The 15,951-nt window shown below is 33.0% G+C and overlaps 1 protein-coding gene across 2 annotated transcripts in view; it reads left to right on the top strand.

Annotated features, from left to right (window-relative positions):
* Positions 1–2,954: 2,954 nt before the first annotated feature.
* Snx27 (sorting nexin 27) overlaps positions 2,955–15,951 on the top strand; it is a 29,412-nt gene continuing 16,415 nt past the window's right edge. Inside the window, exon 1 of one of the 2 annotated variants that reach the window (XM_088225091.1) lies at positions 2,955–3,103. In XM_088225091.1, the coding sequence (XP_088081217.1) occupies positions 3,006–3,103 (98 nt within the window). In that variant the 5' untranslated portion in view covers positions 2,955–3,005. Of the gene's footprint in view, positions 3,104–8,786; positions 8,899–15,951 lie in introns of those variants that run through there. The other variant, XM_088225090.1, reaches the window with a different exon arrangement.

The raw sequence follows: 15,951 nt of genomic DNA, 5'->3' as shown, positions 1-15,951 counted from the left end.
CGGAACCGTCAAACGGGGTTATTTTGCCTACCGGGGGTGCTATTCTGAACCACTCTCGTGGCACGAGAAAACAGTATTTCTCGTGTATTTTGTATGTAAATTCACGAGATACTACGGCCACAAGAGCGTTTGAAACCAGGAGGTGATTCTGCCCAGTGAAATTTATTTTGTTTAAGTACCAGTTACATATTTTTGCCCTTACATTCACACAAACCACACTTCGCCAGCCCTGTTACAAGATTAAATACATTATATCTATTGTTTTTATTTATTTATTGTATCATTGCCGGTCTAACTAAGGCCAGTACCCCATACTAAGACCGGCGAGTATTTATTTACATGTATATATTTAATACAATTTTTATATATCTTCAAATGTAAAGATTTTTTACAAAACACATAATATTACTAGAGTTTAGACATAAACAGATGTTTTTTGTCACAATTTTTGTTTTCCTTTAAGAGTCATCTTACTATAAACACTTATTTTTTGTCATTTGTTTATTTATTATTAAATACATACCATATTACATACCATACCCTTTATTTCTTATTTAAAGATATAAAAACTAACCCGTAGATTTGAATTTTTTAGTTGGTTTAAATATATACGGGATAGAAATAAACCCCCTAACGTGCTCTGTGCAAAGGGCCTTACTCATAAACTTGGCAAACAGTTACGTCTAGGTATAGTGTTGGGATACGGATGGGAATACCATCCTTATTATAGTGGTACGATAAGGATGATATTCCCATTTTTATTTTACCACTATGCCAAGGCGTAACTTTATGCCAGGTTTATAAGTAAGACCAAGAGTTTTTTTTAATCAATAAAAAATTCGGGATATTTGTTTTTTGTTAGATGTTTAAGATAAATTTCAGGTAGAGTGTGACTGAATTTTATCACGGTAAGATATTTATTTAGCGTATGGGAGAAAAAGAAGTAAGGAAATTAAAATATGAAAATGAGAAACAAACAAAACAAAATTTAAATGTCCTAGATCCAGACCAGTCAGATATTAGATCGATTCATGAACCGCCGTCGGGAAGTCCGCTGAATCACCAGGGTAGCGTCTTGCCGGGCAATCCTCGACGAAATGCTTCGTGGTTCGGCACCACACTCACAATCAGATGACATCCGTACTATGTTATGGACCGTATGGAGCTAATGCAGCATTCGACTCTAGGAAAGATCGTTGCAAAATGAGCCTCGAGTGAATCATGCTAGATGCGAATACACGAGACGATGGTAGATATGTATATTGTTACCAGTATCATACCAACTACCTACATCTCTCACATCATCACGGCTGGGTTTATGAGTTTTTTGTTCTTTTAAATATGAATATTAAATATCATAAAGAAAACTTAAGTACTTCGGGCATGTGATGAAAAGTTAAAAACCTCAAATATTATAAGCCATTTTACAAGGAAGGATTTAAAGAAGACGCAGTGCAGGAAGAAAATGAATCTGAAATTGAACATGTTAAATACTTAGGACTAACAATAGACAGACAATTGACATGGACAATTCATATCAACAATTTAATTAGCAAAGTGGCGACATTATCGAGTCGTTTTTTTAAAATCAAAAACTTTGTTCCAAAGAAGGAAAAAAAATGTACGAAGCCTATGTAAAAACTAAAATATGTTATATGCAACTACTATGGGGAACAGGAAATCAAAATGACATAAACAGACTACAAAGACAGCAAAATAAAATATTAAAGTTAGTATATGACCTACCCTATCTAACAGCAACTAAAGAACTTTTTGAACAAACTAAACAATTAAATGTAACTGAACTCTTTAAACTAGAATCCTTAAAATTTATTCATAAATAAGCCACTGATGTAATTGTAGACGAAGAATTAAAACTTGAAAAAAACTGTAGTAAACATGAACACGATACGAGAATATCAGAAAAGTATCATATACAACCTTCTAAAACGAGAAAAGGACAATCGAGACTAATAAACTATGGACTGAAATTATACAATAAACTACCAGACAAAACTAAACAAAAGACTCGGACAACATTTACAAAAGATGTTGTTAAATGTATGTAACCCGTAAGGATTTATCAATGAAAAATTTTAATAAAAAAAAGCGCATTTCTTGGCTGAACAACTCGCGAGACTCGTTCAATTTCAGCACTCGGTCCTTGTTCAGGGTAGCTGCTAACAGTGTCGGAATTGCTGCGATGATATCCAACCTTCATCGGATAGAGGAACCATAAGAAGAAGAAATATTGGCGTTCTTATTATCTTCTTCAGCCTGTAGCTGTCCACTCCTGTGCGTAGGCCTCTTCCATCCTTCTCCACGCTGTTCCCGAATGCTTCACAATATCGTCTCCAGCGAAGCTGCGGTCGTCCGGGGTTTTCGGTATTAGTCCGCGGGCGCCAGCACAGGACGCGTTTTGTCCATCTACCGTCTAAGCTGAGAGCAATATGACCAGCCCAGCGCCATTTCAACTCTTAACAATGTCCAGCACTCCTGTTTTGGTTCTCACGATTTCATTTCTCACTTTATCTCCAAGACTAATCTCCAGCATCGCTCGCTCCATGGCTCTCTGCGTGACTATCCAACGAAAGTGCGTATAAACTGAGAGTTACAGAAAGCGACTTATTATTTAACTAAATATTTCAAATTTAAAACCGCTTTCTGTTATTCGTTAATAACGTCGTTAGAAATAGAAAACAATTAGTGGTAGAGCGGCGTTCTCCCTGGTTCTCGAGTCCGCAACTCTACCACGGGACCACGAACCGTCTCAATCGATGAGAACATGACAATTGCCGGGGTAGTGGTTTTGCGGGCAGAGCATATTCGTTTGTTACGTCACATTCTACGATAGTGAGTCGACCACTTGACCCGGTTTCCCCGCCCGGCTGTTATCTGGCTGTCTCCTCTACCGGTGTGACGAGTGGCGAGTATCGGCCTGTTATTGCGCCTCATAAGTCTGTCCTGCCCACCGCCCACAGAGTGCCAGCACCGATACTATCGCCATGCTGAGTCCCGTGCACTGCGTCTCCAGGCCGCAAGACTTCGTCCCCAAGTCCAGGGTCAGGATAAGAAGCTACCAGGACACGCGCAGCCGCCCGCGGTATATATTTTTTACATTTGTTATTACTTTATTTGTAGTTTCTACGTGCATTGATAGATAGCAGTATTATTTGTTTCATGTATAAAATCATAATCTCACATTCGGTTATTCGCCCACTATCGATGTTTATTCTTTAATACTTTTTAGCTCACATAAATTAAATTTATATATCACAATACGTTTAAGGGCCCAAGCACAGAGTACCCTGACTAAAGAAAAAACAGTGTTTTGATTATATCCAAATATTTATGGTCAATTGCCAAATTAAAGCCTCGATTGAACCTCCTTTCTCTTCTAATTTTAATTTTCTTGTGGCTATGATGTCACGCGAGTCTACTTAGAATACAAGACTCGCTATATCTTTATTATTTTTTTTTAAATTAGTCGTATTTTTCTCTAACGGGTCTAAATTATATTATTATTTTTATCAATTATGGAACAGATGCGTGTTAAATTTTTGTTTTTAAAACCTGTTTTTCAAAATATCCCGTTTCGACGTTACAGCACCTTTTGCGGATGAATTTTTCAGCAGTCTTAAGAGTTAAATACATTTTTGTTAGATAATCATTCGCATGATTTAAAAAAATACTTCATTTCACTTTTAAAAACTTACCGCATTTTAAGTGGATAGCTTCTGAGTACATGCAAATATTCCTTTTTTAGGTGTTGAGTAAGAATAATTTATCAGTTCAAACATATTTTGCCTTAGCAACAAGCGATGCTGCATGCATTTAAAATGAAATATTACTACCGGTGACTAGTCTATTTCAGGAAGAAAAAAGCGCCGGATTTGAAATATTCCATGACGGTTCGTTTCCACAATATGACGTATCTGTTTTGACTTGCGCTTATTGATATGGTAATAAAGCGAATTAATACTTAATATAATTAATTAAATCGGGTTGTGGTCCCGTGACTGTAGTCGTGGACTCGCGGATCAGAGGTCCGAGGCTCGAACCCACTTTACTTCAAATTGATTCCCATTTTCTAATAGTGAGTTATATAGTGTTGAATCTGTTTTTGTGCTGCAGACGAGAGCTGTTCGAGCAATTTACAATATGAGTCCCCGAGAATCGCTCAGAGATATGTTTAAAAATGAAAATATTGACAGTCACATGTCAATATATCTATGAAAACTTAATGTATAGGTATAAAAATAATGTTAATTTTAGAAAAAAACAGAGATTTCCATAGGTTCAACACTAGAAATAAAGATAGGCTAGTTGTGCCCACTACTAGACTGCATTTTTTAAAAATTATTTTGCCTCAAACTGCATACGATTCTACTACAAGGTACCTCTTGAAATTCAGGCTTCGCCAACAAAAAAGATTGAAGATTTTGTCAAGCACAGCCTGTTTGGAAAGAGCCGCTGTAGAGTCGAAGAATATTTGCAGGACAAGACAGCTTGGCTTTAGATTAGGGATTATTGATTTTAGTTTTTTGATGTAAATTGTGTTGTTGATCCAAATTTGTTCGTTTGATAGGTTTAATTGACTAATTATTGAATTATGTATATTATATAGTTATAATTTTATTGACGATTATAAGAGGTTCGATGAATCCTATATAAAGCATAATAATAATATACAACTCTTTGAAAATGGCTCCCAAATTAAAATTATTTTGATTGTAAAAAATACCTTATTGTAAAGTAAATGCGTACGGGTATAAAAGCAATGTAAAGTAAAGCCGGAAGATATCAATAAATATATCCAACCTTATTGGATGTAAAGTTCGCTTAGTTGCGTTTCTGGTTACTCGCCTTTTGTTACCTCCAGCCTCTCGTGTTTGCACTGAAAATCCAATTAATTATGTATTATTTTGGGTTCCGTAAAGTCGCAAACTGGTATATCTACCCGAGCAAGTTTTTGCGCTCCGACCTTCAGCTCACTGCTCACACTTTTCCTTTGATCTGTAAATATGTATACACATAATTACCCCTTGAACATATTTTTAGTATTTCTTCTTTCCATTTTTCGGTTAGTATTTAGTATGTCTGAAACAGAGAGCCCGTTTGACTTGTAACTAACGGATTTTATTTTCTGAATGTTAGAACTTTGAACATCGCATTACATTTCGAAAAATGGGCCATTTTTATAATTACGTAGTTTATTCATGGTGTTTTGAGTATGTCCAAATGGATGCCCAATTTTAAAAAAGCTTAAGTCTATTTTTGTAGTTCTGAAATATTTCAAGTTCAAGTGTTTATTTTGTTCCCAAAATGTTAAATGACAGAATTTCGGAAAATTGAAAATAATTATTTTAAAGTTTTTCTTCTTTTTTATTTTAAGATAAAAAAATACAAACTTGTTACGTGTTTAGTTACAAAATTATTGCTTGTAAAAAAGTGGACTTAAGCCTAAGGTCGGGACTTAAGGATTTTTCAAAAGTATTTAAAGGACTAAGGGATTTTTTCTCAGGGAAAAAACTCTCGGACTGAGAGATTTTTTGAAATTGAAATAATATTTTTTATATCATTTTTCAAATACAAAATTCGATATGGGTATTCATTATTGAAAAATTAAGAGGGTAAATGTTAAGTTCACAAAATGCTCTACACGACAGTGTTGCCAACTCAAAACCGATAAAATTGAACTTTGGCATTTTTCGAAATTGGGCATCCAAATGTTTGTAACCAGGCTGGACATTTTTGAAACCTTTATTGATGTGGGTGAGATTCGCCTGACTGAATTATTTCATCAACTAGGCAACGCCTGAAAATACTTCTCAATTTTATAACAGTTAGTTTAATCAACAATGTTTTGAGTATGTCCATTTGTATGCAGACGGCTGGATTTAACTCCCCAGAGAGTTTTTAAGATTTGAATTTTTAAAGAAGTATGAGAATTTAAATATTTTTTTATGCGCTACCTAGTTGGTAAAACAAATCAGCCAGATGAATATCATTTACAAAAAATAAGGTTTTAAAGGAAATGTGGGACTTTCCATTGGTTTCGCTCTCTCATAAAACATTTTTTTTTGTCAAAAATCAATTTAGTTTTTCATATCTTGATTGAATTTAACCCCGCTGCTTTTATTGCCCGCTTTCACTGTAAGTTTTTGTAATGTATTATACATGTACAATTGTTGTAAATTTATATAAAATATAAATTGACTTTCAGTTTCGTTTGTTTGCTAAGCCGTACCAGCCACCCGCTGCTAATAATTTGCGTTCTACTGATATAAATACTAGTAATGTTTCATAAATAGCGTAAGTGTACGGTACCGCTTATTAATTTCTATGACCCTCCTTGTGACCCCCCCCCCACACGCCCCACAGCAGCTGACCGTAAATTAACGCCAAACTGCCCTAATTTATAATTTACACATCTATAGAATTAACTACCTAGTACGATGAATGAATATGTACTTGATTCCACTTGAATTTGTTACTGCCTATACAATATTATTTATTATCCTAGGTCATAGTCATTAATCCATCGTAAGTTTCCTTCGAATAACGGTCGTTTTTTTCAAAAAGGAAAATATTCGGTTTGTATATATGGCTACAATGTATTAATTTGTTAAGTTTTGTATAAAAAATGCCTTTCCGGTTTTAAGCGTGATACGATATTGAAAAATCGCTTAAAAAGACAATCTTTTCTTTAGCAAAGTTCAAAGCTATAACGTATATTATATATTCATTTATTTATTATATACAAAACGACCTTATAAAGTTTAGTAGCTGTAAACGATTTCATGCTTACTCTTAAAACTCTAATCGATTCGGTTACAACTCTCGTTTAAATATTGTATTTAAAACATTCCGGCCTCGTCGGTTGTGACAGGTAAAACTCACTGAGAACAGATTATTTATGGTAAAATGACTTTATATCACATAGTCCTTAAAATTTAGCTTGATTAAAATGACAGCTGCCAAACTGATGTCAATAGTGATGGAAAATTACTGATCACTGATCATTTACCGATCAAATCGATTTTATCAGTTTTTTCGTGCAAACATGAAACTCTGTTTCCGAAAATTGACATAAAAACGCAAAAAGTCTATTATAGTGTGTTTAAGACAATTATATACTAAAAAATAAGACATATAATACCTTTTTTATGAACAACAACAAATTAATTATTTTTTATTCGATCGATTTACATTGATCAATTTGTCCCATCTCTAACATTTTTACAAAATAACGTAACCTTGTAAGAACATCATTAATAATTAGGTTTAAAGCTGATTTTATATAATTATGTTGATTTATATGTCAAGCGTTGTATTAAAAAAAAAAGCCAGATACGAATGATTTTTCGTGTGTTGATATAAATCACTCCTTAGACGTCACTACAAAGTTATGTCGTAATTTTTGCTGATAACTGACATTCTAATCAAGCTATATTTTAAGGACTATAGTGATTTTACTGAGTGAGAGAGTCACTCTAACTTGTACTTAACGAGTTTTAACTGTCAACCGGCGCGGCGGTTTGTTGGTGAAAATTGCTGGTGGATATTGAAATTTATTATATAAATAAAAGACGCGGTGACAAATTTGTGGACTTTGATGTTCAGATGTTTTAATATCTCCTGATCCCAAAACGGCAGTCACTCTCATCTGAATATTCGACTAAATGGATAGCTGGATAACGAAACCTAACTCAACTGATCAGCTCTCCTTATAGGTATACTGCCTGCCAGATAAGAACTCCCCGCCCCAGAGTAATAAGGCACTACCGCCATGGATCCGCCCATATAGTCAAAAATTATTCTAGGATTATCAATCCTGAAATTAGCTATAGTTTACTGCAAAACAATGCAAGTCGAGAATATGGAAATATCACTTTTTTTACATTTTAAAATTCAATAAGGGTCTATTAAAAACTTTGGCTGGCGATAGGGTCTCCTGGAGGCAACTGGTGATGTCCACATGCTCCACTTGGGAGCGGATGTGGAGAAGAAGAGATAGATACTTTAGAGTATTTTTTTTTCTGTAGAGTAAAAAGTTTCTAGAAACCACATATATTTTTTTGTATTTATTTTTATTTAAGAAGGTAAACATGAATAGAAAATATTAAAGGAACAATAATGAAACCCACTAAACCGCGAAACCGGCTTGTCAGCAGGTTTCTTATTTTTCCTTTACAAAGAAAAACGTTAGCGAAATTATATAATCTATTTTTATTATGTTTTTATATTATTTTTTTTCTATTGATTCCAATGATACTTTTATTGTATATATTTTATTATGTATGATGGAATCTAAATTTGTATAATTTTTATTTTAATCCATTGATAACCGTATACCTAAATATGAGTCGTTCACTTCCAAACTCTTCTATAATAGATTTTTAACAAAACCCATAAATATTTTTTAATTATAGAGGGATTCGGCACGCGACATGAACTTTTTTGTTTTCTTCTATAATTTATAGTGGAGTTTGAAACGAATTACCCTGACGAATTCAAAGTATATTTTTTTCTCTGTAAAATTTCATTTTTTCTACTTTCGATTATAGTGGAGTTTGGACTTATTATCACGAGCAGAGAGGAATCTAGTGATAATCTTTGTCGAAGGGGTCCGGTCCACGCTTGCTCTCGGAAGATTATTGAACTCGTTATACGACTGATTTGAATTAAGTCGTAATAATTATTAAACAATAACAAAATAAAATATATTGTTGAGCTCATCTCTCTGCCATATTATTAACGCGAAGTGTTTAGTTCTACGTCAGCATTTGAATCGGTCTGTTGTTTCTCTAAAACCGTATAATATTACACGTTTACTATTGTTTTCTGTGTTGAAAGAGTTCTCATTGTTTTAATGTTTCAGTGGCATAGTTTGATGTTTGTGTTTTTGAATTTTTCATATTTCCGGTTAAAAGCAGTTTCCCCATAGGGGTAGGCGGAGAAGATATTACGCCACATCACAAAACTTTCTTTGCATACAGACTTCGCTTCCTTCCCTTTCGTAACTCTTTTCAAGCACGGACGCCGATTATTCCGACTTTTGACACGTTCATCTTCGATTATTTGTTAGATTCGACCATGCCATTTATTTCGCGGTCTTCCTCGTCTTCTACACACATCCATCAATATTCGCATCGTAAATATTTTCTTGCTCTAATAAAAAAAAACAAAAGAAAATATGTGTCAGACCGCATTTAAATAATAACGGAAATTATTTTGTACTGACGAATCTTTATAATGTAGTTTGTAAACGATTTTGTTGTACAAAAAAAAACATTGTTGTTATTATTTATCTCGGCAATTTTCGAATTTATTTCACCAAATAAAACCAATTTTCCTTCAAAGGATTGTGTGAAACTTAAATTAATTAACAAGTTGTAAACAGTTTCCGTTTTTCATAATAAAATGGAAGAGAAAGACATTTTACGATTTTCCAGTTGTCTTTTCATATTTTAAAGTAGAATCAATGTATTCAAATTCAAATTATTTATTCACAAAATAACAAAGGATTTAAGAAGTTAAATTGGAACTTTTTATCAAACCAAGAATCCTTGAGCAATGGTTCGACATTATTAAGGTATAATACTCTCTAATAGCAAGAGTATTTGCCTCTTAAACATAGTTTCACTAATGTGAAAGATGTCGATCTCCAAAGTGACAATGTTCAGCTGCTTGACTGCTCTTCCAATCGGCATGACCAGAGGCAGGTTGGTTCTGGAAACCGGGAGGTAAAACAGTCTGCGCTGACGCTGTCGGTATCTCACCTTAGCATGTAATGTTTGTACTTATATAAATTAATCTTGAAATTGAAAAGCAGCGTTTGAACATTGATTTATATTTATACACTAGATGCAGCGCTAAGCACCCGTTCATTCAATTTAAGTTCCGGAAATTGTAGTCAGTAAATGAGAAGCAGCGTAAAAAGGCGCGAGATACAGCTTTGAATTCACAGTAAACTGGCATCGACAGTCAGCCTTTTTTACTCCACTACGCATTTCGCACGGCAATGTTGATGCGACAGCGCTAATTTTTCAGAACATAATTTCAAAACATCGTTCTAAGAAGCATCATCTCTATTTAATTATACCTCAGTGCGTTTGAAGGGCGTTGGAGGTATTGTATTGTTGCTCGCTCGTGTCCTCCCTCCCAACATTGGAGTGGTTTCCGACTACCGAAGTCTTATTCTTCACGAATGGAATCAATATCGTTGTCATGTTGTATTATGTCTGCTTGACGTAAATCATCCTACGAAGTATGCTTTATATTTATCGTATTGCGTGTAAATTATATTATTGCCTCAACTCGAACGTCGGATTTGATAATTTGCGACATTTTGATAAAAATATTTGCTTTTATTTATTTTTTTATGCATTTTTGTTTCTTTTTTATATTATTTTGTATACTCGCCAAACACAAAAGCTAGATTATTTAGGCAAGTTCAACCTTAAGTGTTATTTTATTTTATTTTATTTTTTTATTTTATTTTATTTAGAAAACATACAGTCATACAAAATCAGTATTAAAAACAACAATTTTTTAACATAAAAAGACCAATTAAGTTTTCATAAATTAAAAAGATATAAACATTAAATGTGACAAAAAATAAAAAATAAATAAGAATTTTAAGTGAAAAAAAGATAATTGTTGACATTTGCATTTTCCATGGAGGTAATAAATTAAAATAAATAAAAATACCGAATGTACACTCCGAGCCATCCACGCACACACATGAACGCACATATAAAACATACACAAACATATACATTACATGCGGCACATATGCATAGCATAAACCACTCAAGATGTACATTCAGCAACTATCCCAAATAATCGACCCCATGAAGAAATTTTCTGTACAAATGCAACGTGCAGTTAAAAATGTCTACATCAATACTGAGTCCGTTATAATTTCTACAGGTGCGTCTAATGAATGAATTCGAGGTATAATTGTTTTTACAAGTTGGTACATAAAAAAGGGAATTTAATCTAGTATAGCGAAGAGGACAACGGAAACCAATATTTTGTAAAAGATACGGCGAATCAACTATGTTATTGAGAATTTTGAAAAGAAAAATTAAATCATATCTAAGGCGCCTTTTTTGTAGTGATTCTATATTAAAATTGATCAAAGATGCGCTGTAATCATTTTCAATGTTACCAAAACGATATTCCAGGCTCCTTATAAATTTCTTTTGAATGTTTTCAATTTGATTAATATATACATTATATTGAGGGGACCATACTAATGAAGCGAATTCGAGTTGACTTCGCACATAAGTATAGTAAAGAAGTTTTAATGTATTTGGTGATGAGAATGGCTTGGAGATTCGTAAGATAAACCCTAGAAGTCTGTACGCCTTATCTACTATTGTATTTATGTGATCTCTAAATAAAAGCTTATCATCCATCAGTACACCCAAATCTCTCGCTTTCATTGAACGATTGACAATTTTCCCAGATAGTTTGTAGTCAAATAGTATACTTTTTTTCTTTCGAGTAAATGACATGACAAGACATTTATCAGAATTCAATAATAACTGATTGTCCTTGCAATAGCAACAGATTCTATCTAAGTCAGCTTGAAGAACTTCGCATTCATTTATTGAAGACACAATTTTAAATACTTTATTGTCATCAGCGTATAGCAAAAAATTTGAGTTTTGAATGCATAAACTTATATCATTGATATAAATAATAAAAAATAAGGGTCCAAGATGCGAACCTTGAGGGACACCTGATGGGATTGGTTTAAATGATGAATTAAATCCCTTGAGTGAGACCGATTGACTGCGGTTACTAATGTAGGAACATATCCAACGATACAGATTCCCCCGTATACCAATGTTCCAAAGCTTGCGAAGTAAGACCGAATGACTTATTTTATCGAAAGCCTTTGAATAATCCGTATATAAAACGTCTACCTGAAAACCTGCATCCATTGCATTCAAAACAATATCGGTAAATTCACAAAGATTTGATTCAACTGACCGTTTCTTATAGAATCCATGTTGATTGGGATTAATATGTGGTTTTATAACATCGAAGAGCTGATCGGTTACTATATTTTCAAGGATTTTACTAAAAATGGGAAGAAGAGAAATGGGTCGATAATTTACTACAAGACTCTTATTTCCTTTTTTATGCACAGGTGTAATATTTGCCTTTTTCCATATTTCAGGAAACGTGCCTTCCTTTATTGATAATTGAAAAAGATAAGTAAGAGGACGCGCAAGCTGTTTAATACATTTAGAAATAAAAAAAGGGTGTATGCCATCAAAGCCAGCACCCTTGCTGACTTTAAGTTTTTTGAGATATTTTGTTACCAATGACTCATTTATTTCTATAGCATTAAGATCAATTACACTATTTTCTTCGGCAGGAACACTACAACTAGATGCATTAGTTTCCAAAAATTCAGAATGGAAATATTCCGCAAAAGCATTACAAATATTCTGACCGCCAATTACCAAATTATCTTTGTAGGACATTTGAAGAGGCACATCACACCCAGCTCGCTTGGACTTGAAAAAGTTATATTTTTTATTTTATGTAAGTTATGTTTTCATGCTATAAAGATATACTAATAAAAATTATAGCATTACAATTTTCCGGTAATATATTTTGCTATTCTAATAATGTTGAAGTTTTAAAAAAAATAATTTCTCTCTTTATTTAATCATCCGCACGTTTTCAAACTATCGGTGTTTGCATATGTTGTGTCCGTTTTTTCTAAACGAAGACAGCGACAACAAAAAAACAACTAATTAGTTCAGGGTGTAGTCGGGTAAAACGTACGAAAAATTAGGAAATCATACGATTTTGCCATTTTAAAACAAATGTTTTTTAAAAATCGCGCAATATTATTTAAAAAAAACATAAATTAGATTAGTATTTTAAATCACATAAATGTTTGTGTCATTTTTCTTTATTTCTACGTAAAATTATGCCTTCGGTAATACTTGCCCTTACCGGTACCGGTATGGAGGTAATAAAAACCTAAATAAGATATTGTTAGAAATTGAATATTACAACCAGAATTATCTTCTTTTAAATAAAAAAGAGAATACAATTCTATAAAAAAAGGTTTCAACTGAAATATTTCAATAACTTTTTTTTTTAAGTTAATACTTTCGGTAATCCGAAGGCCATAATTTTACGTATAGATGAAAGAAAATGTCACAATTTATGTGATTTAAAATGCTTGTATTTCTTTTCAAAAACGAAAAATAAGATTATGCTTCGGCCACTTTCATGTACAATTTATTGTCTTTAAAATCAACAACAAATTATAGTTCCAATACTTAGTCTTTATATGAAAATCGTCGCCCCAAAGTTTAGTAAAAATTATATTTTAGTTACATAAAACTTTTAAGTATATTTTTTAATAACCTTAAAAAAATATTGTTTTTTTTTTATAAGTGCGCGATTTAAAAAAAAACATTAGTTTTAAAATGGCAAAATCGTATGATTTCCTCATTTTTCGTGCGTTTTACCCGACTACAGACTTAATAATTCATAGCGTTTTCACCGTTCGCTACACCGTACGCTGCGCGTGTAAAAATATTTATTTATATACCCAACGTAAAAGCAAACGCAATATTTCTTAGAGCAGAAAATTTTCCTTTACTATTTTGTTTTGCAAAAAACAAACGCTACGTATGTTAGCACTTAATTTTTTTTCAATAGTTAAAACTGCGCATTTTTCTCTTATAATTATTTAGTCAACTCTATTCCTATTTCCGATCCTCATTAGTCGTTTATTTTGCATGAAATAATATTGTGTTTCCCAAATACCCGATCTTATCAATCATGAAAATGAAATACGAATTACAGAATCGTAGTACACATTTTTATTTCATATTCTGCCAATGTTTTGGGGAAATACTACGGCCTTTTTTATATTGCACGTGCTCGGCGTTACAAGTAGTCAGTTCCTTTACGTGAGCTTATTTCTAAGAATAATTACACCTCAAATACATACGAATGAGATTCTCTGGTAAAATACACGTGGTAAAAAAAATAAGTTATTTGCGTCATTATATAAAAGGGAAACAGCTTTTCCTCTATCAATTTCGCCGGAAAACAGCCGCCTCGATAATAATTCGTCGGTCGCTGTTTTACTTATAATATGATATGTGAGACAAGTGTCTTTATTATCGGAGGAATATTGATATAATCCGATCTTGTCGCCAATTAGGCGACACTCCTCCAATCTCAACTCCCAGTAACAAACTCCCCTCCCACGCCATACCCCCAAAGATAATAATTCGTCTCAAGGCCGTGATCCGCCACCCTTTCGTTTCAAATAAATTACCCCCGCCGTAATTCTTCCCCCTGTTGTAATTATCTAATTAAATCAAAATAAGGTTCGCGTTGTTATAAATACACGAGAAAGTACTTCACAACACGTAGCTAGTAGGTAAAGTAGGTATACGCTTAATCTACCCATCTTTATTTAGTCAATTATTATTTGAATTTTGTTTAACGAGCCCTTCCCGATAGAAGTACTAGATATTAGAGATATTATTGTAAATTAATTAGACAATATTTTTACATTTACCTTATTTTTGTTCCACAATCTACACAAACATTTTTTCATTTAAATTATTTATTGACAATTCTTGATGGAATTCCATTGTAATGATGTAATAACTTATATTTCCATATAAGTTATTTATTTAAAAAATACTTGGTACACTTCCACTTATTTATTTTGACCAATTAGCGCTTTCACCCTCTAACGGGCATCTTCGGACTGGTGAATATTATACAGTGTAAGGGTAATTTATATAAAACTAAATATTATCTTCAGTGTAGGTACATTTAAAAATAAGTTGAAAAAAATACAATACGCAATATTGCAATGGAACAGAGTGAGACAAATTATTGGGAAATAAGTGGAAGTGTACCAAGTATTTTTTAAATTAATAACTTATATGGAAATATAAGTTATTACATCACTACACAAACATGTTTTGGATTTCTTTAGATCGAAGATCATTTTTAAAAGTTCAATCAATTTATTGGCGTTGATTTCATTAAATTTTCCAAGTCTAATCAATATAAGTTATTCTCCGGATATTAAGCTACTATCCGGTATCCGGACAGATAGTAAAATTAGGACAGATACCGAATAGTTACCGGATATTCGTTTCATCTCTAGATTTTATATTTGTAGTTAACCTTATCAATGTTGTGAAGAATGTTATTTTTATCGTTTACTAATTAATTAGATAAGGGCAAGTTGTTTGTTTTATATTATGTACTTAAGTGAATTTTCTTTTTTTTCATTTTACCACACTTAATGGTGCTTATCAATGAATATGGCGTGCCGTTAGATTGCTTCACCATATTCAATTCAGTTATTTTATTTAAATATAAAATATGCATTATAAATATACATTCAATACATGAAAAATGCATGAAAGAGACTCATGTCAAAGTAGTAGGAGAATCCTGCTCCAGAAAACCCCTTCGAATATATGGAATATATCAATATCCAGAGCGATATTGTTCAGCATAGCGGTAGGCCTTCCAACAGGCATAGCCGTCGGCAGGTTGGTCCTGAATATCGGAATATGAAACAATCTATGCTGACGCTGTCTTAGGTAATTATCAGGAACATACAAACCAATGCTCATCATAATCTCAGGATTATCGACCAAACCGCGCAACAATCGATAAAAATGTGTAGTCAAATACACATACCTTCTAGTCTCTAAACTGTTGTAGCCGAGCATACCCTGGAGAAACTCGGTTGGGCAGAGCCAAGGATAGTAAGGAAACATATATACATATATATAATGGAAACCGTAATATTGACTTTGGAATTAGTAGGCACGGGTCGACTTATCCGGCAATCTCAAATCTTTTAGGTTGAAAGTTGAGAATATGGGATGCGTTTCTCCATGGCTGGGCTGGGTGAGAGTT

Source organism: Micrasema longulum, unplaced genomic scaffold (genome assembly GCF_059751315.1).
Source record: "Micrasema longulum isolate JH-2025_06_02 unplaced genomic scaffold, ASM5975131v1 h1tg000330l, whole genome shotgun sequence".
In the NCBI taxonomy this organism is placed as follows: domain Eukaryota; kingdom Metazoa; phylum Arthropoda; class Insecta; order Trichoptera; family Brachycentridae; genus Micrasema; species Micrasema longulum.
The sequence above is the reverse complement of the archived record's forward strand: the minus strand, read 5'-3'. Positions and strand labels throughout refer to the sequence as shown.